General features: G+C 43.9%; 1 protein-coding gene across 1 annotated transcript in view; it reads right to left on the reverse strand.

Moving 5' to 3' along the window:
• Positions 1–15,241, reverse strand: part of PKD1 (polycystin 1, transient receptor potential channel interacting) — a 196,672-nt gene extending 181,431 nt beyond the window's left edge. The window contains 1 exon segment of the mRNA XM_087973113.1: positions 14,900–15,241. Coding sequence (XP_087829239.1) covers positions 14,900–15,198 — 299 coding nt within the window. The 5' untranslated portion in view covers positions 15,199–15,241.
• Positions 15,242–24,462: the final 9,221 nt, after the last annotated feature.

Genomic DNA, 24,462 nt, shown 5'->3' on the forward strand with positions numbered 1-24,462 from the left:
TGGAAGTCAATGCTTCTTTCTCTTTTTTTTCTCCCTATTCTTCCTCACTTTTCTTCCCCCTTTCCTCTTTCCCCTCATTGTTCTCTTATTTACTTTTGTATTTTGCATTTTACAATACCTTATAACTTAATAAAATGTGATAAAAAATAATAAACTCCCTTGGGTTGGTTTTTAATACATAGCACAAGGCTTCCTAAAATTGCTTGACAGTGAAACGGGTGGCGCATAAATTTAATAAATAAGTAAATAGAGTTTTTCTAAGAAGAGAAAAAGGAAATATAAATTTGCCCACCTGTGGTTGTTGCATGCACCAAAACATGCCAAAGCCACAAGAAGACGCCACCGTTTTTGCCAAGGCTCAGCACGGCTCTACCTGGCACCACATCAAAACTGAGCAATCAGCAGACCAATAAAGGAGGATATTTGGGGCTCAGGTTTGAAATCGGGGTGCTTGATGCTCTCTGAACTTGCTTGTTCTCTTGCAGGCATACCGTGACCCAAACTAGGTAACATCATCAGTGTTAGTTTAGTTTAGTTTACTTTATTGTCATTGCACCTGGTACAATGAAATTAGATACTACCTTCAGTGTACAATTTATGACTATGAAAATAAACACAAACACACATCCTTCACATTCCACACACTGAATTGAAAACCCCTGATATCACATTAATATTGCACTATTATACAGTAGAATTCAATAGGGTTACTGCCCTGGGGTAAGAAGCTGTTTTTCAGCCTATTTGTCCTTGTTTTTATTATTGTCCTGTACCTTCTGCCAGATGGTAATAGTTCAAAAAAAAAGGGGGGGGGGTGCCCAGGATGAGACGGATCTTTGAGAAGGTTTTGAACTTTCTTAAGGCAGCGGGAGCTCTAAAGCTCTTCCAAAGAGGGGAGAGGGCAACCAACGATTCTCTGGGCAATGACGTTAACCCTCTGGAGTGCTTTCCTATCTGCCCCTGTGCTACTAGACTAGCACTGATAATGTTACCTAATTTGGTCCTGAAATGTCTCTGCAAGAAAAACACAAGCTCAGAGAGCACCAAGGACCCCTCAATCAGCAGACCCCTGACCTCTGGGGACCATCACGATTTTGGAGATGGCAGGAGCCGCTTCCCTTTCAGCCTGGAGATTAACTGGAACACAGACCCACGTCCCCACCCACCCCCAAAGGCAGGCCAGCAAAGGTTAACTCATCCTGAGGGCCAGGCAGGGTTCAGTGTGTTTTGCGAACCTGACATTTGTGTCTTGCAAGCTGTGGCTTACACAGCCTTTGGAAGCAACACAGCTGGTGGTGCCCACTTGATTTTATGCGGAGGAAGAGCAGTGCTGGCCGGGGGTGCTAAGAACGGGGGCCCAACCCCTCCATGGAAGGGTTAGCTGGAGAAAGGGAGGCTCAAAACGGTTTGAAGGGTCCTTGGTGCTCTCTAAGCTTGGTTGTTTTATTGCAGATGTTTCATTACCCAAACCACGTAACATCATCAGTCGCAATAGAGTTTGCTCTCAATTTATATTCTAGTGACTTGCCCCGTTGGTGTTGGTGGGACTGGTCTTAGAGGTTTTCTTGGCTGGGCCGTTCACCCTTGGCTTGTTTGACATCTCCTTGCTTGGGGTAATTGTTTGCTTGATTTTTGGTCTGGTAACAGTGGTGGGATTCAAATAACTTAACCACTGGTTCACTGCCCTAATGGTTTCTTCCAACAACCAGTTCACCAAACTGTTCAGAAAGTTAACAACCAATTCTTCTGAACCAGGTGAATCCCACCACTGGTCTGGTATCAATCTAGGAATTAATCTATGCTTATCTGGGTGCTGATTGCTGGCGGGGAGGTGTTTTGGTCTTTCTGTTCCCTTTTTGTTCCCAGGTGTTTGCAGCATCCAGGCACTGCCTGTCTGCTCCCCATAGGGCTGGGGTGTCAAACTCAAGGCCCGCAGGCCGGATCCAGCCTGTGGGGTCCTTAGAACTGGTCAGTGGGGCCAGCCTAGAAATATCTGCTGCAGTGCCTCTGCCGGCCAAAATGGATTGCCAGGGGGAGGTCATGCAAAGGACCCCCCACAGCCTGTTTTCAACCAGCAGTGCTGCAGGAGGCCTTGGAGGCCAAAAACGGGCCATGCGGGGGGGGGAGGCACAAGCCCCTCCCCCCATGGCCCCTTTTTTGGCTGGCAGAATGCTGATCCGGCCCTGGCCCCAGACTTTGGGGGGCATCTCTTTTCACTTCTTATCAGCTCTGTCCCGTTCCTGAATTCCTATTTTCCACCGATGCCTCCATTCAAGGCCATCTCAAGCAGAGTCTAGACCAGAGGATGGAGCCCTAAGTGAGCTGCAAAATGTCTGGTTTTGCTCTCCCCTCTGTTCCGTATCTTTGATGCAGGAGTGACCACATCCTACTCTGCAGGGCTGTTTTAATTACTGAGGAATCTCAGCATCAGGCTCTGAAAGCTGCAAAACCACCACAGAGAGCACTGCTGTCCAAAAGGCCTATTGCAAAACACAGGAGCGTGCCCAGGTGTGCTCTCTCTCTCTCTCTCTCTCTCTCTCTCTCTCTTGCACTGAAGGAGTCAGAGCAATCAAGTGACACAAGCAGCAATCACTCCCCTTTTGCCTTTATGTAAGAGCTTGGCTAGGGAGCCAGTGGATGTAGTGGTTAAAGCATCAGTCTAGAAACCAGGAGGCCCCGAGTTCTAGTCCCACCTGGGCGACTTTGGGCCAGTCACTCACTCTCAGCCTTAGGAAGGAGGCAATGGCAAATCATTTCTGAAAAATTGTGCCAAGAAAACTGCAAGGATTTGTCCAGGCGGCCTCTGAAAATCAGATAAGATTGAACAGCAGGGAAAGAGAAGAGAAGAAAAACAACCCAGCTTGGCGAGGCTTGGCTTCCCAGTCTGAGCAATTTATCCACCGAGGAAGATGCCAGGGAGACACATTCCCTTCGCCTCGCCCATCGGCCTGACTGCCTTGGCCCCTGTGGCCTGGCCAGCCTTTGCAAGCAATGATGCCGCCACCATGTCTCCCATCCCATCGGCACCGGTCCCTCTGAGATGCACCATCAGGCAGCCTGGAATAACAAGAAAAGAGATGGCGACTCTCCCCACCCCACCCTCCCCTTGCAGCTTATGCAACAGGGTTGTGGACGCGCCCCGCCCTGCGACGGATGCCGTAGCACCCCATTCAACTTCTAGAGAAACTTTAACAGAGGAAAGGAGAGCAGCCAAAGCTTTTCCAAAGAGAAAACACTGGCTTGTTTGCGCTACACTTCAGGCAACAGATCCTCCCAGGACTGAACTGAGACCAAGCGGCTTTTCTGTGTTTCTTTTTTAAATTCAGGAGAACATCCAACTTCCTCTGTCTCGTCACCTCCCCCCCAAAAGAAACATAGGCCGGCTGAGGAATCATGGGTGTCACGATACCCCAAATGTGGAGAGTGCCAGGTTGGGGAAGGTGGCAGGATGCACATACGGAGGATTTTCTGGCTGTTTCTGGAAATACAGAAAGTTCTCAGGGATTTGGATGGGATAAAAACGGGATATTATTCCAACCATCTCAGAAAGATTGACTAATGGATTGGTTTGTTTATTGCTGTATTCCTTTTCACTCTCCCCAAAGACCAACCTGCAAGAAAAGAGGTGCCCTCAATCAAAGCATCCCCATAAAACTGGTTAAAGTAAACAATGGTTGTTTTTTTCCAAAAGAAAAGCAGAAAAGCAAAGAAAGAGGAAGCCTTAATAGGACTGCACACTCCTGGAGCCGTTACTATTATGAGGCGTTCCCCCCTCTCCCATGCTAAGAAAAGGGATCCCACCAAAAATGTGGCTTTGACACATTCATACGGACCTAGGCAGAGGCCTAGAAAAAGTGAATTGTTAAAGTATAACCCCCGAGAGGTTTTGTTTTTTTTCCCCCAGCAGAAACACTCCGGTTTCCTGGGCCATTAACTCCAATACACAGAGAAATGTCACACCGATGCAGCGAGCAGACAAGAGGGGAGGGCGATTTCCATGAAGAGTCTTGGAAAAAAATTGCTTTCTAAAAACTGCAAAATGTCTCTGCCCCAGAGACGGGGTGGCAAGCCCCAATTCAGATTCAGGGCAAGTCTGCAAGATGCCCAATCTGGGGCATCTTTGTAGAGGAGGGCCAGAGAAAGCATGGAGAAACTGGGCAGCTTTTTAAGAATAGAATAATAACTTTATGGTCACTTTGAACGTACACTAATCGGCGTATATTAAAATGAAATTTTGTTGCATGCAGCTCTCAAAGCGTCACCACCTCCAATATACACTACATGAACATGACAAAATAAATGAATAAATAAATAAAAACCAAAAAAAATTCTGTACATACCTGCATACAACACAGTCTAGTTGGATGTACATGGTAAGAAAATCAAATCTTGTGAGTTTACCAGACGGATGGCCTAGGGAACAAAGTTGTTCCAGAATCTGGAAGTCCTGCTAAAAATACTTTGAAACCTCCTCCCAGAGGGGAGCAACAGAAACCGACCGTGGAGTGGTTGTGTGGGGTCTCTCACAATGCTTCGAGCTCTAAGCACAGAGGGCAGTATCCTGAATAATAGCAGTATCCTGAATAACGGGAAGTGAGCTTCCTAGAAACTTCTCCGCTGTCCTCACCACTCTCTGTAGGGGTTTTCTATCTGAGGCGCTGCTGCAACCAAACCAAACAGGGTTGCAATTTGTTAAAAGGCTCTCAATTATAAGCTTCAGCCTGCCTGTCCTAGAAGACGTGGGAGGCTTTCCCACGGTCAGCCTTTCCCCTAATAAAATAAGAGGCAGAAGCACAGCAAAAGTTTCCCATCTTGAGAGGAGCTGCCTTCTGTGTCTCTGGGTGAATCACAGACCTAAATTGGCTTCTTTCCAGGCAGGGCATCCTTCAGAGCAAATCGGACTGGGTGTCCCTTAGAAGAAGAGGGGCCAAGAGTTCCTCAGTCTTGCCTGACATATCCACGCATACAAGTAGTCCTCAACTTATGACCACAATTGAGCCCAAAATTTATGTTGCTAAGTGAAACAATTGTTAAGTGAGTTTTGCCCCGTTTTATGACCTTTTGTGCCACAGTTGTTCAGTGAATCACTGCAGTTGTTAAATTAGTAACATGGTTGTTAAGTGAATCTGGCTTTCCCATTGATTTTTGCTTGTCAGAAGGTCACAAAAGGGGATCTGTGATGACCCAAAGGGGTGTGGCACAAAGGCAACACAGTCACATAAGTATGAAAAGTAATACCTCCAACTTTGCCCCCAATGTCCAGGTTACCTTCGGCTGAAGAAAAAATTCTCCCAAGAACAGTCTTTATGTGGAGGAAATACATATAAACTGTAAAAAAAAATCCACACAAACCACGCTGCAGCAATTAATTTAACAGGGCAAGAGAAGAAATTGCAGACTTGAAAACGCAGCAAAACACACACAGTTGGGAAGACACGAGGAACCCAGATAAGCCTTGACAATACCAGATAACTCATGATTTGTTTCCAACAAGTTGCTGCGCGCAAACTCCCTTTTTAAACACTGTGTTCCCAGCTGCAGCTAATGGAGGGAATCAGGGCCCTTTCCTCCCCCATAAGCCATGCAACTCAAGTTGCTCTCTTCTCCGTTCCTCCCTACATGCCCTAGAATGAAGTGGGGGTGGGCCTGGGTCTTCCTCTGAATTCCCTCTGCCTTGCTCTACCTCCTCCCTGCTCTGCCCAGCCAGACGGTGCCCTTCCCCAGTTTCTTCCACAGTCAATGAAGTCAACACTCCCACTGTCAGCTGCTCGGGCCCCCCACTCCAAATCAGATTCTGACAGGGGCATGACAGGATCACATGACCCTGGGACACTGCAATTGTCATAAATATGAGTCAATTGCCAAGCATTTTAATTTTGATCATGTGACCATGGGGATGCTGCAATGGTAGATAGTGTGAAAAACGGTCATGTCAGGGTTTTTTTGGGGGTGCCATTGTAACTTTGAATTGTCACTAAATGAACCGTTGTAAGGCGAGGACTACCTGTCAATGCTACAAGTCAAAGAAAGCAGAGCAGCTTCCAAACCCAAAATGCAAAAAGCACTCTCTATTTCGCCATCTTCATCTACCAACCCAGCAAAGTTTGAGAAGAGAACCAAAATGTGTGGAAAAATCTTGATAGCAACAAATAAAAAGAAACCATTAAGCAGTTCCAAAAGAAAAGTGTTACTGAATCATATAATACACACACACAAACACACACACACGTGTGTATTGTGTATAAATTTTCCACCGTGTCCTGAATTAGATTCTGCCCTTTGGCCTCCTTTATTTTTAGAAACAGCAACTGAAGAGAGACAACATTTGATCCAGATATTATTACGAGAATTTAAAAAAAGAAAATCTGTGGAACCAATAAGAGAAATGGTGAAATTAGCCAAAACAATATTTCAAAGAATAAAACTTAGAATTGTCATTGTGCATTTAGGCAAAATCTCTAACCAAAGAAGACAAGATTTTTTATTTAACCTCAGTTCCCAGTTTGCCGCTGTTCTCTTCCAGAACATGCTTGTTTACCCAGTCTAGTCTATAACCCCGAGATTTCCTGATGGCCTCCCATCCAAGAACAAATAAGCTTCAGAGTCCAGAAGATAATGTCAGCTGCCAAGATTAATAATGAAATAAGTTGCACTATTTTTCCAGACCTTCTGAAAAAGCACGACATGTTCGCAGGATGTGCCCAGAAGCTAAAGACAGCAACCGCAACAATGCAATTAAAGGTTCACCTTTTGTAATCTCTGCCTCGGAGAGGAGAAGGGAGCCCCACAATCCTTCTTGGGACCAGACATGAATTCACAGTACTGTTTCCTAGCAAGTTTGCAGAGAAGTTACTACTTTTAATACATAATAAGGGGACTGCTGTCTGAAAAGGAGCATTTATTTAAAAGGCTTTAGTAAGTATCTTACAGAGAAATCTACTGCATATTTACTCAAAAGTAGGCCCAATATAATCTTATTCTCAGATGACTGCAGTAAATGGTGCAGGCATATGGGAGAACATACATACATACATACATACATACATACATACATACATACATACACAAACACACAGACACACACACACACAGAGACACACATTCATATTCATATATAAATATGATGAAATCTAAATTTGGGTAAGGATGATAGCACCCTTATGTTCTGGACAAAAAAATATAGACAGATATTCTTGCATAGCAAGAACCTCTCCAAGGACCTGTTTCACACATGACAGAGAAAACAACCCCAGGTTTATAGAGATAAATAACATCCACATACTATTCAAGAGAGACAATCAAAAAGCCAAAAAGGAAACAAAAAGATCAGAGCACCTTCTCACCACCAATCAACACCCAGATAAGCAAAGATGAACAGCAAGATTGACATTACATCAAGAATGAAGCAGTAAACACAAATGCTAATTGTGGAGCAAACCTTACTCCCTTTTAACACTGATGATGTTACCTAGTCAGGTAGTGAAATGTCTGCAAGAAAATGAAAGCTCAGAGAGCATCAATGACCCTGAAAACCAGGTTTGCCACAAAATGCACACTTAGCCAAAGGGAATCAAAGACAGCAACCATCAATAAAAAAAAATGGGTATATACCAAAAATGCAATTCCCCATGGAGAAGTCTAAAGCTAGGAACAACCCATGAACCGGCCCTTTCCTTGGGAACTCAAGCCCCAAACAAACTTGCCAATTTATATTCCTAGAACAACAACCTTATGAGGTAGAGTCCTCAGTGAAGTAAACTACCCATTTACCAGAACAACCTCTAGAGCAGGGGTCTTCAAACTTGACAGCTTGTGGACTTCAACTCCCAGAATTCCTCCTCCGGTCATGTTAGCTCAGGAATTCTGGGAGTTGAAGCTTAGGAATTCTGGGAGTTGAAGTCCACAAGTTTTCAACTTGTCAAGTTTGGAGACCTCCGGTATAGTGTGTAGAGTGTAGACCAGGGGTCTTCAAACTTGACAGCTTTCAGACTTGGAGACTTCAACTCCCAGAATTCCTCCTCCAGTCATGTTAGCTTAGGAATTCTGGGAGTTGAAGTCCACAAGTCTTAAACTTGCCAAGTTTGAAGACCCTCGCTCTAGAGAGTGAACAAGAACTTTAAAAAGCACAAAACAATTAAAACAAAAAACCATTTACAAGGGTGAGGCCCTGATCAAGCTTGAATCCATCCATTAACCACCCCATGCCGGATCCATTGACATCCTCGCCCCAGTGCCCTGGGGGAGAACCCAGGTTTCACCGTGTTTATGAAGGCCAAGAGACTGAGGCCATCTCTGGGGGGAGGCCGCCCACCCTGCCAGGTCTAACAAAGCAAAATGGCGGCATGGAGTCCCCCAAATTAGCTGGCCCCATGTCCGGTAAGGTTTAAAGGTGACAACTATCACCTTGAATTGCTCCTAGAAGCCTGCCAAGAACCAATGGAGTGACACTTACAAGGGCAAAAAAGTCAAGATGGCAGCTATAAAGATGCGATCAAAGTTTCACCCCTTTTTATGGGCCTCACAATGCATGTAACCAAGGAGAGGGGCTTCACCTGTATGGTTGTGGAGACCATTTTGGCTTTTTTGAACCCATCACTGTGCAGGTCCCTGCAGAGAAACATTTGCCACAGCAACCTAGTATAAAAACAACTATAACCACAATAAAGGTGCCATTGGACACGGTATTGATTTACTCCACAAAAACATGATAATTTAGGCTCCTCTATCTTTTATCATTCTCACCCCAAACTCTTGAAAATACAGCATGAGTTAGACGGATTCTAATGAACTTGGAAAAAGCTAGAAAATATACACTTTGTTTTCCATTTAACATTAGGTACTTGAAGAAAACCAAATTAAAAAGGTAATTTATTTTCAAATAAAAAATCCATATCACCAAAACATCTCGTACATCTGAAATGCTAGGACTGATTAGCCAGTTTTTCAAGAAATTTGACTTTTTATTTTAAGAAAGGCAAGCTGGCCCCCAATTTTAACTCACAGATATATATTTTAGTATTTATTTACTTATCGTGTTTATGTACTGTTGGACCCTGATGAGTCCTGGCAGACTGAACCATAAACTATGAAAACATGAAACCAAAATATACGTGTAAGTGTTTTACAAATTGAAGAATTCCAATGCTACATATTGCAACACTGCACTGTAATGCCAAACAAGAGAGATAAATAAAAAACAAATATGTCCTTCAAAAAAGGAAAACTCTCCAGAAATCAAAGAACATAAAAGTAGAAAACAGTCCTTTTCTACTTGCCAATTCTAATCCACCTACAGGGCTGTTTCTCATAATATTAATGCCAGTTTCAATTATTTCAATCAATCAGTTTAATCTGCTTCTTTCCAGCCATTCTGATTTATGATACATCACAATGTTTCTTTGAACAAGTTCCTTAAAATATCACAAGATATTAACATGCATAATGGTTATTCTCCCGACAATTAATTTGATTTGTTCTCTGCATTCTGCATGATGTTACCTCTTCCTCCAACATATGATAAATGAACAATTTTAGCTATTAAATATCTAAATATCTTTTCCAGTTCTTCTTATTGTATTCCAGCTATCCTCAATCTAAAACCTTTTGCCCCTAAATTCTAATGATTTTCCCTACTGAATCATTTGCTCTGTTCAACCACAAAATTCTTTTATTATATAATTCTGCCCCTGTAGATTCAATTTCAACTGCACCATCACGACTTTTTTGACCTCTGACACCCCTGCTCAACAATCCAAAGCCCCAGATACCAACACTTTCACAGGTATCAGCAGCAGCTGCAGCATGGCCGAAGGAGGAAGTGAGCAGGTGAGGCAGTTCCTGGAAAGTTCACGGCTGATCCCTCAAGCAGCAAGAGAGAAGGTCCCATTACCCCATTGAGCCACTGAGGAAACTAAGAAAGGGTTGACATTCCTGGCTCAGGGTTGACATGAGAGGGTCCTTGGTGGTCACTGAGCTTGATGGTTTTCTTGCAAACGTCTCATTACTCAAAACTAGGTAACACTGTCAGTGCTAGAAGGGAGGAGGAGAGGAGGAGGGGAGGAGGAGGAGGAGGAGGAGGAGGAGGAGGAGGAGGAGGAGGAGGAGGAGGAGGAGGAGAATGACTTGGGGTCCTTGGTGGGAGCTTTTTTTCTTGGAGGTAACACTGAGTGCTAGAAGGGAGGAGGAGGAGGGAGGAGGGAGGAGAGGAGGAGGAGGAGGAGGAGGAGGAGGAGGAGGAGGGGAGGAGGAGAATGACTGTGGGGTCCTTGGTGGTCACTGAGCTTATTTCTTTTCTTGCAGACGTCTCATTACCCAAACCAGGTAACATCATGAGTGCTAGTATGGACTGCAGTTTGCTGTCAGTTTATATTCTAGTGGCTTGCCTGTCAGTGTTGGTAGGGTTCGTCTTAAGAGATTCTTCTTAGAGATCCAACCTCCTCCTCATCCTCCTCTTTGCAAATCCCTTATCAGACGGGACTTTCTCAGAAAAAGATGGAGCCGTGTCAAAGCACCTGCAAGATTTCCCTGGGTGCCTCTGAGATGTTAGGTGACTGGAAAAACTACAGGGAAGACACTTTTCATCCAGTGGACAATCTGTGAGTTCATTACTTCAACTTTTCCATGTCTGTTGGTTTAATTTATTGATATAGATGTCCAACTCACACAGAGTAACTCCAGATGGCATGCCACATTAAAAATCAAGTTTAACATTCACAATTTAAGCCCCCACCATTTCCCCATCCCAGGATTTTAGTATATTTCTATTTTATAAGTGATCCCTGTTGTGTAAATCAGTGATAGTCAACCCTGGCATCTTAAAGATGTATGGAGTTTTAACTCTCAGAAAGGTGCCAAGGTTGAAAATCACAGGTGTAGATGACAGTAAAAGAAATATATTTTCTTCTGTTCAAGTGTATCCAATTCTCAGAGGCCACCTGGACAAACTCCTGCAATTTTCTTGGCAACCTTTGTCAGAACTGCCTTGCCATTCCAAGGGCTGAGTGAAACTGACTGGCCCTAGAATAAAAAGCAGGATTTGTAGAATGGGTAATTACGGACAGAAATGAATTGTACAAATTATAAATGTATATAAAAATGTATTATATATTATAACATGTATGACAAAAAGGAATGTCAGGACGATCACACTGTGTCCAATGTTTTAATAATTTAATCAATAAAATATGTTTTTTTTAAAAAAGAATGTTATGATACTTGGAATAAGTTTTATCAATGGTTGCAGAAGAGGGGGAAAGGTCGGAACAAAAATAGTTAGGACAAACAGACCTAGATTGTGAATATTGTACTAATAATATGAATGTTAATGGTTCAGTAATATCTTTGTATGTACAGCAGAATGATGCCAGAACGGTTGCACTGTGTTTGATATTTATAGTTGTAAATAATACAAATATATTTTTAAAAAAGAAAATGACCGGCCCTAGGTGCCCCAGCTAGCCACGTGCCCAAAGGTGAGACTAGAACTCACAGGTCTCCTGGTTTCTAGCCTGGTCCCTTCACCGCTGCACCCAGTGAGCTTTCAAAAGGAGAGAGATTTCACTGTAAATTTTGTTTATGTTATGGTACTTTATCTTCAGTACACTATTCCAAATCTAACCTTACAAACAAAACCACAGAGGGAAGAGGAAAATGTAGAAAAGCAAGGGGAAAAAAAGAGAGAGCTGACATTCATTTAAATGATTAAAACAACATCGTCTTGTGCTGCCAAAACAACATTCAATTCAGCTTTGAATGTACCGATGAACTTTCCATTTAGTTCTGGCTAGAAGCATGATATAATGTGTTTGTTATGTTCAACCAGGCCTAGTTTACGACTGCATGTATCTTCCAGACCTAACAATCAAGCCTTTCAAAATCTCGTATTTGTCTTCTCACAGGCTCATGAGTACTACCCAAATCCCTTTTCTTTCTTTCTTTCTTTCTTTCTTTCTTTCTTTCTTTCTTTCTTTCTTTCTTTCTTTCTTTCTTTCTTTCTTTTTTCTTTCTTTCTTTCTTTCTTTCTTTCTTTCTTTCTTTCTTTCTTTTCTTTCTCCCCTTTCTTTCTTTCTTTCTTTCTTTCTTTCTTTCTTTTCCTTCCTTTTTCTTTTCTTTCTTTCTCAAACAGACATGCCTAAGTTCCTTCCTTCCTGCTTTTTTCTTCCTTTCTCTTCCTTCCTTCCTTCCTTCCTTCCTTCCTTCCTTCCTTCCTTCCTTCGTTCCTTTTCTTTTCTTTCTTTCTCAAACAGACATGCCTAACTTCCCCAGCATAGACCTCCCAGCAATGCCCAATTTTACCTTCATGTAAAGAGCTGATGCACAACCTCTACAGTGGACATCAGGACTGCAAAGCTACTGCAGACCTAGCAGATTCTCACCAGATTGCCTGCTTTAGCAAAGATTAGTACAGGTAGTCCTCAAGTTACGAACACAATTGAGCCCAATGTACCTGTTGCTAAGTGAAACATTTGTTAAGAGACTTTTGCTCCATTTTACGGCCTTTCTTGCCACCGTTGCTAAATGAATCACCGCAGGCGTTAGATTAGTAACCCAGTTGTTAAGTGAATGTGGCTTCCACATTGACTTTGCTTGTCAGGAGGGTGCAAGAGGCGATCACATGACCCCCTGGGACACAGCAACGGGCGTAAGTATAAACCAGTTGCCAAGCATCTGAATTTTGATCACGTGACCCTGGGGATGCTGCAATGGATGCTGGCCGTAAGTGTGAAACGATCTTTAGTGCCATTGTAACTTTGAATGGTCAATAAATGAACTGTTGTAAGTCAATGACTACCTACGTAACTTTAGGAGGATATCACTTCAGTGCAGAAATAGTGCTTTTCCTCTGGCAAATAAATGACGGCCAATCTTGGCCAAATCACTTTTTCAGAAATCTGGACAAGCATTTCAACAGCAGCAAAATGTGAACAATCTCCATATCCCAGATTTTTGCAGAATGATAGCCATATTTTCCTCAAATAACAACATTTAAATCAGGGGTGTCCAACCTTGGCAACTTTAAGACTTGTGGACTTCAACTCCCAGAATTCCTCAGCCAGCTGGCTGAGGAATTCTGGGAGTTGAAGTCCACAAGTCTTAAAGTTGCCAAGGTTGGACACCCCTGATTTAAATGTTCTTTTTAAAAAAAAATTACATCACCTTCCATCTGCAGTGCCTCTCCGTGTCTAACCCTGTGGTCAACAGCAGCACAGCACAGCCCTTTCTCGGGTCCCTTTAAACTCATTTATGAACTGTTCCCCTTGTAAATGTCTCGCAAATTGATGAAGTGTGAACCTTCTATGGCTGCCTTCTCCCTATAATATGATGCAAGTGTTCCTACACCAGAGGCTGGAACAAAACTAAACCAATCAGGAAATAATTACAGGTAGCGCTCAGCTTACGAGCACAATTGACCCCAACACTTTTGCTGCTAAGTAAAACATTTGTTAAGTGAATTTTGCCCCGTTTTACGACCGTTTGTGCTACAGTAGTTAAGTGAACCACCACAATTGTTTAAGTTAGTAACACGGTTGTTAATCTGGCTTCCCCATTGACTTTGCTTATCAGAAGGTATCCTAAAGTGATCACACGATCCTGGGACATGGAAACCATCATAAATATGAGACAATTGCTAAACATCTAATTTTTTTTAAAAAATCATGTGACTATGTGGATACTATCACGGTAGTAAGCGTGAAAACCGGTCATAAGTCACTTTTTTCAGTGCCACTGTAACTTTAAATGATCACTAAGTGAACTGTTGTAAGTTGAGGACCACCTGTACTGTAACTACAAAAATGTAATTGGTAGTTACTGGCAAGAGGTCCCATTTTAGCCTCCCTGGCACCACTAGACTTGCGATGCGCCATCTTGAAATTAACTGAAAATAAAGCTGAACTTAAAGAACGAAAGAAACTCTGTACATGCACCAACCTGATGAATAATAAAATATTTTAAAAACCCAGAAGCCCAACACAACCAAAGCTTTCCCCTCGGGTCCCTTCCACTTTCCAGGGGCCGGGGGGGGGGGCTGCTCACACGTCCCCTTCCCCGCCTTTTATCCACCTGCATCTTGCCAAGGAAAGACTGACAGTTCCTGACCCCCACAAAGCAGGTTGGGGTCCACAATCTATGGCTGAGTAGCCCCAAGGGGGAGGGGAAATGACAGGAGCCCTCCCTTTGCAAAGGGGGAGGTTTTCTCCTGACTCTCCAACTGGAAGGAAACTCAGGGGCCGCATCAGGTTCAACCAAGGCTGCATTCTTCTTCCTGACAAGATGAACTCATGGAAAGAGATTGGGGAGGGGGGGAGGTCCAGGGGTTTGGGGGCTCTGAGGGAGGCTGGAGGGGCAAACTCATTGGCTTCCCCTCCTCAGAGCATCCAGGCTCCTTCATTGGGTGAGGGCTCTACCACCATTCAAAGCAAAAAAAACAACAACCCTCCAGAGCAGAGCCACCAAGCGAGGGGCCCGCTCTCCAAGGGCCACCGTCAGGATGGGCCACAAGGAGCATCTTCCTGGCTCAACCAGAAACTGGAGGTCAAGGATGACGCTCAACTCTGGAAGGTCCCTAATCCGGGGGGAACTTTAAGAGGAGCGGAGAGGGGGCCCCTTGGCCAAAGGCCCTTCAGACCCAGCAGGGACCCCTGCATGGAGCTGTCCCCTGCCCACCGACTGCCCAGCTGGGCTCGAGCAAGATAGACTGCCCCTGGAGGCGGAGGCTCCATTGACGTGCAAGCCAGCGATGCGCCAGGCCTGCGACTAACTCTTCCCCGAAGCCGACGGCGCGGTGTCACCTCGCATCTGCCGGAGGCTCCCGTGGCGGCGAGTTCCGAAGGCGGCGAGGGCAGAAGCCAGGCCAAGCGCCCCCTCCCCGACCTACCGCCCCGCGCCCGGCCGTACTCACAGCGCGACGGTGCCGGCGGGCCAGGCCGGTGCGGGCGGCCGCTCCAAGCCGCGGGCGGCGCAGTCGACGGCGCAGGAGGCGCTGCCCACGGCGCGGCAGACGCACTCGGCCCCGCAGGGCTGCTGGCATCCGCGCGGGGTGGCGCTCGCCCCGGCCAGCCCGCCGCCCAGCAGGCAGCACAGCAGGCACCAGCGCCGCCAGCCCGGGGCCGCCGAGGAGACGGCGGCGGGCGAGGCGCGACTGTGGCGGCGCCGGCGGCCCTCCGCTCTCGGCGGCCGGAGGCAGCGCCGGGCAGGCATCGCTTCAGCGCGGGCATGGCATGGCCGCTGCGCCCGGGCCGCCCCTCCGCTCCTTCGCTCGCTGGCTCGCTGGCTCCAAGGCAGCGCCCGCCCCGCCGTCTCGCCCACGCCCCCCCGGCCCCTCGCGGAGGGGACGGCCGGCCCGCGCCCCGCCTCAGCCCCGCCGACCAGCCGCCTTCCCAGCCCCGGCCGGAAGGAAGGAGGGCCGGCCGGCCCGGTCTAGGCAGCGGCGGCAGCGCCGACCCTCGGCCTGCGGGGACGCCCCTCCCGGCCGCTGCGCTCCGGCCCCGCCGGACCGGCTTCTCCACGGGCGCCCGGGGAGCCCGGACCCGAACCCTCCCGGGGCCCAAGACGCCCCTCCGCCACGTCCCCTGGGCCCCAACGGAGGGTCCCGCGGGGCCGAGAGCCGCCCTGGCCGAAGGTCCGGCGCCAATGGGCTCTTGCAGGACCCCCGCCGCCTCCCGGACCCCCTTTTGCGCTCCTTCAAAGGGGGGGCTATGCCCAAATGAGACTCCGAAGTTTCCCCAAGTGGAGGAACGGGGGGCAGCACCTTGCACCGCTGCCCACCTTTATGCCCCCCAAAAAAAAAAACTTGCCAAGGGGCAGAAGCGCTGCTTTTGAAAGAAAAAAAGAATAGTTGCTTTCAAATATAGACACCAAGTTGAAAATAAATAGTTTGGTTCCGTTTAATGAAGCCGTTCAGTTTAATGTTAAAAAATGTCCTTCCGCTTTGTCAGTCCAGGAAATACACTTACAAGCCTTTCCCAAGCCAGATACTAACCGTTATAGTAACAATATTCCAGCTAGGAAAGAAGCTTGGGGGTCTTTTAATCCAGGGGTCTCCAGCCTTGGCAACTTTTAGCCTGGAGGACTTCAACTCCCAGAATTCCCTAGCCAGCTGGCTAGGGAATTCTGGGAGTTGAAGTCCACCAGGCTTAAAGTTGCCAAGGCTGGAGACCTGTGTTCTAATCCAACCTCTGCTCAAGCAGGAGGTAAAAGTAAAGGTTCCCCTCACACATCCATGGACCTTATACTATTTCAGACAAATGGCCGTCCAGTCTCTTCTTGAAAGCCTCCAGTGACTTCTGAAGACCAGCCATTCATTCCACTGGTTAATTGTTCTCCCCATCAGGAAATGTCTCCTGATTCCTAGGTTGGATCTCTCCTTGATAAGTTTCCACGCATTCTTTCTTTCTTGCTCTCAAGCGCCTTGGAGAGCAGGTTGACCCTTCTTCTCTGCGACAGCCCCTCAAGTGCGGGATGACTGCTGTCACATCCCCTCTAGGCCTTCTCTTCATTAGACTAGATACCCAGTCCCTGCAACCGCTCATCGTATGTTCTTTATTTTTTAATGTGCATATGTATTGCATGTCAAGAATGGTTTGGGAAAGATTGTCAGTGGAGGACAATAAGAAAGATTAGGAGGCATTGATACTTCCTGACTGATTCTAGATCTTTTGGTCTTGTCCATTGTCCCACACAGCTGATCTTTCCAAGCTGGAAGCAAATAACTTTCTTCCTGAGACGCAGGGATTTCACAGGAACAGCAAAGCCAACTCATATATAGATGCCAGGTACCTACAGAAATACGAAGATAGCATTTTTAGCGGTGGGGGGGAAAGGAAGAGAATTCACCAGAGGAATCTTTCTCTATAGCCTACAGTTTAATGGCACATAAGGGGCGAAAGAGGGAGCCTATTGCAATGCACTTTGCATGGGGATACCCTTGAAGACTGCTCAGAGTTACAAGAAGCACATGGTGTTCAATGCCCACAGGTTCACCCATGTTGCATGTGCACCACTCCCAGTTTCTTCTGGGGGAAATTCAAGGTGAAGGTTATCACCTTTAAAGCCCTACACCACACCTAAAGTACTGCATCCAGTTTTGGTTACCACCCTATAAAAAAGACGTTGAAACTCTAGAAAGAATGCAGAGAAGAGCAACCATGATGATGAGGGCACTGGAGGCTAAAACATACAATGAACAGTTGCAGGAACTGGGCATGAGAAGAAAAGGACCAGGGGAGACAGGATAGCAGTCTTCCAAGATTTAAGGGGCTGCCACAGAGAGGAAGGGGTCAAGCTATTTTCCAAAGCCCCCGAAGGCCAGACAAGGAATAATGGATGGAAACTGATGAAGGAGAGATTCAAACCTGGAAATACGGAGAAATTTTCTGGTAGTGAGAACAATCAACCCATGGAACAGAAGTTGCCCTCGGAAGTTGTGGTAGCGTCATCCCTGGAAGCTTTCAAGAAGAGACTGGGCTGCCACCTGTCAGAAACGGTGTAGGTTCTCCTGCTTGGGTGGTGGGTTTGACTAGATGACCTACAAGGTCCCTTAAACTCTGTTAATCAGTATGGTTATTTGCAGGTTTGCCTCTACCTTAACACGTCACAGATACACTGGGCACATCCCAGGCCCCTTCCCTAAAACCTTGTCAGCTAGTGAGATCTCAGATTTGTGTTTTTCCGTGGCTGCTCCTATTTGTGGAACACCTTCCCACCTGTGATTTGACAGCCCTCCCCCCTTTCAGAAGGTCATCAAGATGGGGTTTTTACTGAGATACTGGGTTTGTACAGATAGACGGTATGGAAGAAGGGTAGCTGAACCTCCTATGGGCATCCCAAGAAGGTTTTCTTTTAATTGTTTTACTATTTTTAATGTTTTATGATTGTTTTATGGTGAGCAGCCCAGAGCTGCTGAATATGCATGGCTATATAAATATTTTAAATTAATTAAATAAATAAATTACTGTAAGTAAAAATGCAGTTAGCTACAAAGTTAATTTACATGCTGTCAGATTACGATACATAAAGTAACTATACAAGGGGGGAAGTATAAACACCATGTTAACCATAAGCAAATCCAATACATAATATTTTTGCAGCCAGCAAATCTAAAAAGAGCTACACAAAATAGAGCTCTCCAAAATAGCAACAAGTTCCTTTCTAATCCTGGTCAAATAAACTGACTTTGTGTTCCTTCCTTTCACACAAAACTATCTTGCTATCTCTCCTCCACTCAGATGATTGTTGGTCCTTGTTTCAAATTTCTTCAAAACTTTAAACAACCTTTTTCCTAAGTCCAGCAAAAGGAAAATATTCCAAATGGTATCTGAGATTGTAATTTTTATTTTTATTTATTTTTTTTAAAAAAATTCTGAAAAAGACCACATCCAGTTTTTCTTTATATCCAATGGCAAAATCATGTTGTTTTTGGATATACTTTATTGCATATTTTTTTCCTGTAACATCTAGGAACAGACTGTTCCCAAGAAGACACAACATTATTGATTCAGAGTCCCAATGCAGTCCCTCAGAAATGTCTCTGAATGCCATTATAATTTGCTTATTTTGTTATGTCTCCAATATTAAAAATAGTTTTTATTTCCTACAAAAATTATTTATTCTTTAAAATTAATTTCAAAATCATCATGTCCAAAGTCCAGTGTTCCAGTGTTTTCTGAGTCTTTAACCCATTTAAAACTTTCTAAAGCCAAAATTTTGACTTGCTTTTTTTTCTATGTTTATTTTAAATTCTTAAAAGTTCTAAAGATACATCATTTTTATACAGGTAGTCCTTGACCCATTTAATGACTGCTCAAAGCTACAACTTCACTGAAAAAAGTAAGATTATGACCATTTTTCACACTTATGACCGTCGCAGCATCCCCATGGTCACATGATCAAAATTTAGACAGTTGGCAACTGACTCACATTTATGGCGATTGTAGTGTCCTGGGGTCATATGATCACCTTTTGTGATTTTCTGACAAGCCAAGTTTTCTGGGTAAACCAGATTCAGTTAACAATGTGACCAACTTAACAACTGCAATGATTCACTTAACAAAAGGTCATAAAATGAGGCAAAACTCACTTAATGAATATCTTGCTTAGCAACAGAAATTTTGGGCTCAATTGTGATAGTCGAGGACTACCTGTGTTAAGGATTGAAGGCACTCACTCACTGTTCCACCCTTCTCATTTGTAAGTGTCTAACTTCTTTAAAGCAGTTTATCTGCACTTTCCAAAAGTGGTTAGCAAAAGAAGTGCAAACTTTTGTCTTCTTGGAAAGGCTCTGGAGCAAGTATGGTGAATTCCCCCAGCTCCTGATTCTCCCATCCTCTTTGAGGCTGCTGCCTTGCAGGCCCTTTGTGAGAAGCAATCATACGGAGCACAGGTTGGGCAATCTCGCATCTACTCTTTATCCAGAGAGGGTTGGAGTAGCCGTTCTGCTCATCGACTCCCTGTCCTTAACCATAAACATAGCTTTGCTTCATGCAGTGCAGACTTCAATCCACCATCCTTCCCCGGATGTGTGTTCCTTTTGTATGATTTATGTTTATGCTCCAACAGCTGATGCAGAAGAGGAGGAATTTTATGTTCGTGTTTAGTCTGAAATTGAAAGAACGTGTAAGTAAGATTGTAGTTTGAGACTGGGATGCCAAATTGGAAACATTAAGGACAAAAACATAATCAGATCAATTATGGAAACAAAAATGAAGCAGGAGAAAAATTTATGAGTTTCTGCCAATCCAACGATTTCTTGGATTGCTAACAAAATCTTCCAACAATCAAAATGACACCTACATGTGTGGACATCGTTAGCTGGAATACCCAGAAAATAAACTGAATATATTATTGGTAGAAGGAGATGGAACAATTATAACAGCAAACAGATGGCTAGGGGTTGATTGTAGAACAGATCACATGCTACTCGTGTCAAACTAAAGCAGAAAATGCCAACCAGCTTCACGATATCATCTTGAGCACGGACCCAACATTTCCAAGGAGAACATCAGGAATTACTTTAAAACTCTGAACTTCATAGATGGGGAAACCATAGGAATTATGTAATGCATCAAAGAAGTGAAAGTTGAACGCAAAAAGGGACTGACAAAGACCAAAAAACAGAAGAAAGCAAACCAGATGTCAGAACACAGGAGGGAAATTTGTCAAGAAGAGAAGCTGCAAACAAGGATGACAAGGATCTCAAGAAGGAACTGAAGAAATAATTTCAGGGATTACAAGGAATTTAAGAAGCAGGTACACGAATTCCATAAAGACATCAAAGATGAAAGCAGATGTTGAAAGACAAGTCTTCCATTAGATCTTAAAAGGAAACATGGAAGGACGTTTCCACCTCAACTTGATATGCTAAAGGATGCCAATGGACAGTTAATAACTAATTTAAAGAAGATTAAACAAAATTAAAAGGAATACCGGTAGTCTTTGACGTACAGTCTGATTACAAAACACCAAATAGAATTTAAACTTGAAATATTCTTATTGGAAATAATTAAAAAGAAATTTAGCAAACAAATCCAATACATCATATTACACATAATAACGGCAGTGAGGATAGTTTTTGCACAAGATACCATCCAAAGAGAAGTTGATACAAACAATACTGTGCTGAGATGGATAAACTTAGAGCGGAATTAAAAAGCAAGGACTAATCAGAATATTATGCAGTTTGGGATAGATGGTATAAATGGGTAGAACACAGAAATAAGAATTAATGTATAGGAATAAATGTAAATATATGTATTATTGATGACACAATACTGTTAGCAATGTAAATAAGAGATGTGCAAAAAAATTTAAAAATAAAACATAAAATTTAATTTAAAGAAGATTAAACAAAATTAAAAGGAATACTGGTAGTCTTTGACCTACAATCAATCATTTTTAGCAATCATTTGAAATTACAACACTGAAAAAAGTGGGTTACGATTAGTCCTTACACTTATGACCATTACCGTACTTCCCCACACCCCCCATGGTCAGATGATCAGAATGTGGGCACTTGGCTGTATTTATGACAATTGCAGCATCCTGGGGTCATGTGATCACCATGCATGATGTTCCCAGCCAGGTTCCGACAAAGCCAAATGAGGGAAGCCAGGTTCACTCAGTGATTGCATGATTCACTTAACAATTGTAGTGATTCTCCTAGCAGCCATGGCTATAAAATGGTCATAAAATCAGATATGAGTCACTTAACAATCACCTTGCTTGGAAACGGAAATTCTGATTCCAACTTTGGTTATAAATCAAGGAGTATCTCTGTATGCTATAATTCTGTACTGTAGTGAGGTTAATAGCTAAGACTGGTCCGCTTTATACAGAAACTAATTTCAAATCTTCCTAGGAAAAAGCAATCCAAAACAGAATGAGTTATGATTTTTCTGATGATACTAACAAGCTAAATTAACTTCAGGTCAAAGAGACTCTACTGCTATTTCACAGGATTTATTTATTAATAATAAAATTTAGGTTCCCAGATAGCTACATATTTATACATAATTCAAGAAAGCTTTAATTCTAGCTGCTTTGGAAGGAAAATAGATTATTCCCTTTGAAGCACAATATTGCCCCAGTGGCATGAATGTTATAGAAACCATGGATCATGTTTCTCTTTAGGCCCATTCATCATGAATTGATCGCCCTTCTCTTATCTAAATATCCAGAACATTCTGCTTTGACAGCTTTCTTATTAAATATATGTAGGTCACTTCTGTAGCAATTATATTCCCTCTTCCACCCCCAGAAAATAGGAAATACTTTAAAAACATGTTGTATGAAATGCATTGTGTCTATATGAAGATTTCTCACAATTTGGTTGTGATGCATCATTCAGGAATAAAACTAAAAACTGAATAAGCCACCATGAGACAATCCATTGCAAGACCTATAAACACATCAAACTTGGGAACGTTTGTTGAATAATAGGTGAATTTCTGCACCTGAATTTCCTGATTCTCCAGAGCTGAGTTTCCCTCCTCAAAAATGCAGGTAAATGCTCCTGATTAACAGAACGTAAAAAATGATGGAATCCGTGAAGAGTATTTATATCCACTATACTTAAATTAAATTAAACTAATTTAATTAACATGCTGCTTCCACTGAGACAGAATGCTTCTTAATCCGTGTGATGCTTTGCTGAAATTTTTGTACTTTTAATCATTCACTAGGAAGTCTAAAGCAGTTTTCCTCCTTGTCAAGTGGCCCTAATTAGTGGATTAATTCTTTAATTTGATTATTTAAATCTAAAGACTCCTCTTTATGGTGATGTTAATGTGCTTTCCTGAAATCCTGAGGTGGTAGTGGTGGGAAATCTGCCAACGCATTTGGGATTTCTGAGTGGATCTGGAATTTGGAGGGATGGCACAATAGCAGTGTTCCAATATTTGAGGGGCTGCCACAAAGAGCAGGGGGTCAACCTATTTTCCAAAGCACCTGAAGGTCAGACAAGAAATAATGGATGGAAACTAATCAAGGAGAGAAGCAACCCAGAACTAAGGAACAACTTCCTGACAGTGAGAACAACCAACTAGGGCAGTGGTGGCTAACCTTTTTGGGCTCCTGTGCCAAAAATTGTGTGCGCGCTTACACGCTCGCACTCGCTTGCCAGAACCCAGAAGGCAATGCGCGCCCCCCCACGGTTCCTACACACGTGCGCGTAATATCCACCCCCACCACCCCCTTACCTGCACTGCACCTCACAGCTGATTTTCGGCTGGTTTGAGGCCTTTTTCGGCCTCCCAAAGGCTTGAGGAAAGCTTCTGCAGGCTTCTGCAGGCTTTGCAGACCGAAAACTAGCCCTGTTTTGTCACTTCCAGTATTTTCAGAAAAACAGGAAGTGACAAAACAGGGCTAGTTTTTAGCCTGCAGAAGCCTGCAGAAGCATTCCTCAAGCCTTTGGGAGGCCGAAAAAGGCCTCAAACTGGCTGAAAATCAGCTGTGAGGCATGGGCATGCCTAGTGAGGTAAGTTTGCCTTCAGCTCGCATGCCAACAGAAATGGCTCTGTGTGCCACCTGCGTGCCATCATGGAACTAGGGCCTCCTGCTTGAGCAGCAGGTTGGACTAGAAGATGTCCGAGGTCCCTTCCAGTTCTGTTATTCTGTGTCATTGCTGCCTTTCAGCAGTTTAAGATACAAGCATTGCCTGCCTTGCCAATTCTTCCAGGCTTCAGGAATGACCTGCTGGACTAGAATAAGTGGGGTGGGAGCTGTATGCTTTTTTATCTCTTCCTGGGGGAGCATTCTTTGCACCAGGGCAGAAATGGGCACACTCCCTGCCTGGAAAGTTAAAAAGGTCGGAGGGCACACAGATCTCGGTCAAATCCTACAGGAAAAAGCCTGATGTACACATTCTTGCCAAAGTCTGTGGTAGGAACTGTTTTCTTGTGTATTCTGCCATCATGTGGAAGAAAAGGAAGGCAATCATCCCTGCTTGTTCAGCGTTTCATGAGAGAGGCCACCAGAATCTTTGGAGAGTCTGAAAAAAACCTAAATGTTCTGTTCTCTGCAGCTTTTTCTTGGCTGAAAAGGAAGCATCCCAGGTGGTTTCACTCCCATGATGTTCTTTGGAGCTTGGTCACTCAACAAGATGGAGCAACGGCATCCATTTTGCTTTCCTTGCAGAAAAACATTAGGAATGGGTGGCATGTAAATAACAGAAAATGAGAAAAGAAATGAGCTTGATTTGACTTCTGTCTGGGAAAGTCTCATATCTGGGCGGGGGGAATGCAAGTTTTTCCCAGGTAAAAGTAGTTCAAACGATGCCCCCAGGGACCATCGTGTGGAAGAATATTTGGCTGGATCAGGACAAAGGGGAAATTGATTTAATTATCTGTGCAACTTACTTAAATTAAATGCCAGTAACATTATTCTCACATTTAACACTGTCCCCCTTTTGTTGCACTAAAAATTGTGAAATATAATAAGTTTTGAAGCCTTTTGCTGGCCTCACCCAAGACTTCTGGATGTCATGACATCCTGATATTTACTATTGATTGTTTTTATTTAATGCATTTTAAAACCGTTTCATCTTTGAAAAAAACTCAAAACATTTTCCAACAGAGAAGTCGCACACTTCTGTGTTAGAGGGTGTCATACTTGGGTGTTGGTTCTCTCCATTTTGCTTTCCTCTGTAACAACAGGCGTGCCAAATGCGTTTCCACAAAGTTCACCTCTTCACATCCCCGTGTTTCCCTAAAGTCCACTGTTCTCGAGTGAGGAACCCTCCACAGATATTGCTCACTTGCCAATTTGGTTCTAGTGGTAAAGGCACCAGGTTAAAAACCAGGAGATGGTGAGTTCTAGTCCCACCTTCGGCACAAAAGCCGATTGGGTGACTCGCAGGACCAAAAATGAAAAAAAAATCATCAAATGATTCAAAGTGCAGATTGTGCAGAAGAAACAGCAACTCATACACTCAGTTCGTGCAAAAAAAATCACACAAACTGACAATAAACA

This window comes from Notechis scutatus, chromosome 12 (assembly GCF_049901735.1).
Source record: "Notechis scutatus isolate UNSWTSFEM ecotype Mainland chromosome 12, rNotScu1.2, whole genome shotgun sequence".
NCBI classification, from domain to species: Eukaryota; Metazoa; Chordata; class Lepidosauria; order Squamata; family Elapidae; genus Notechis; species Notechis scutatus.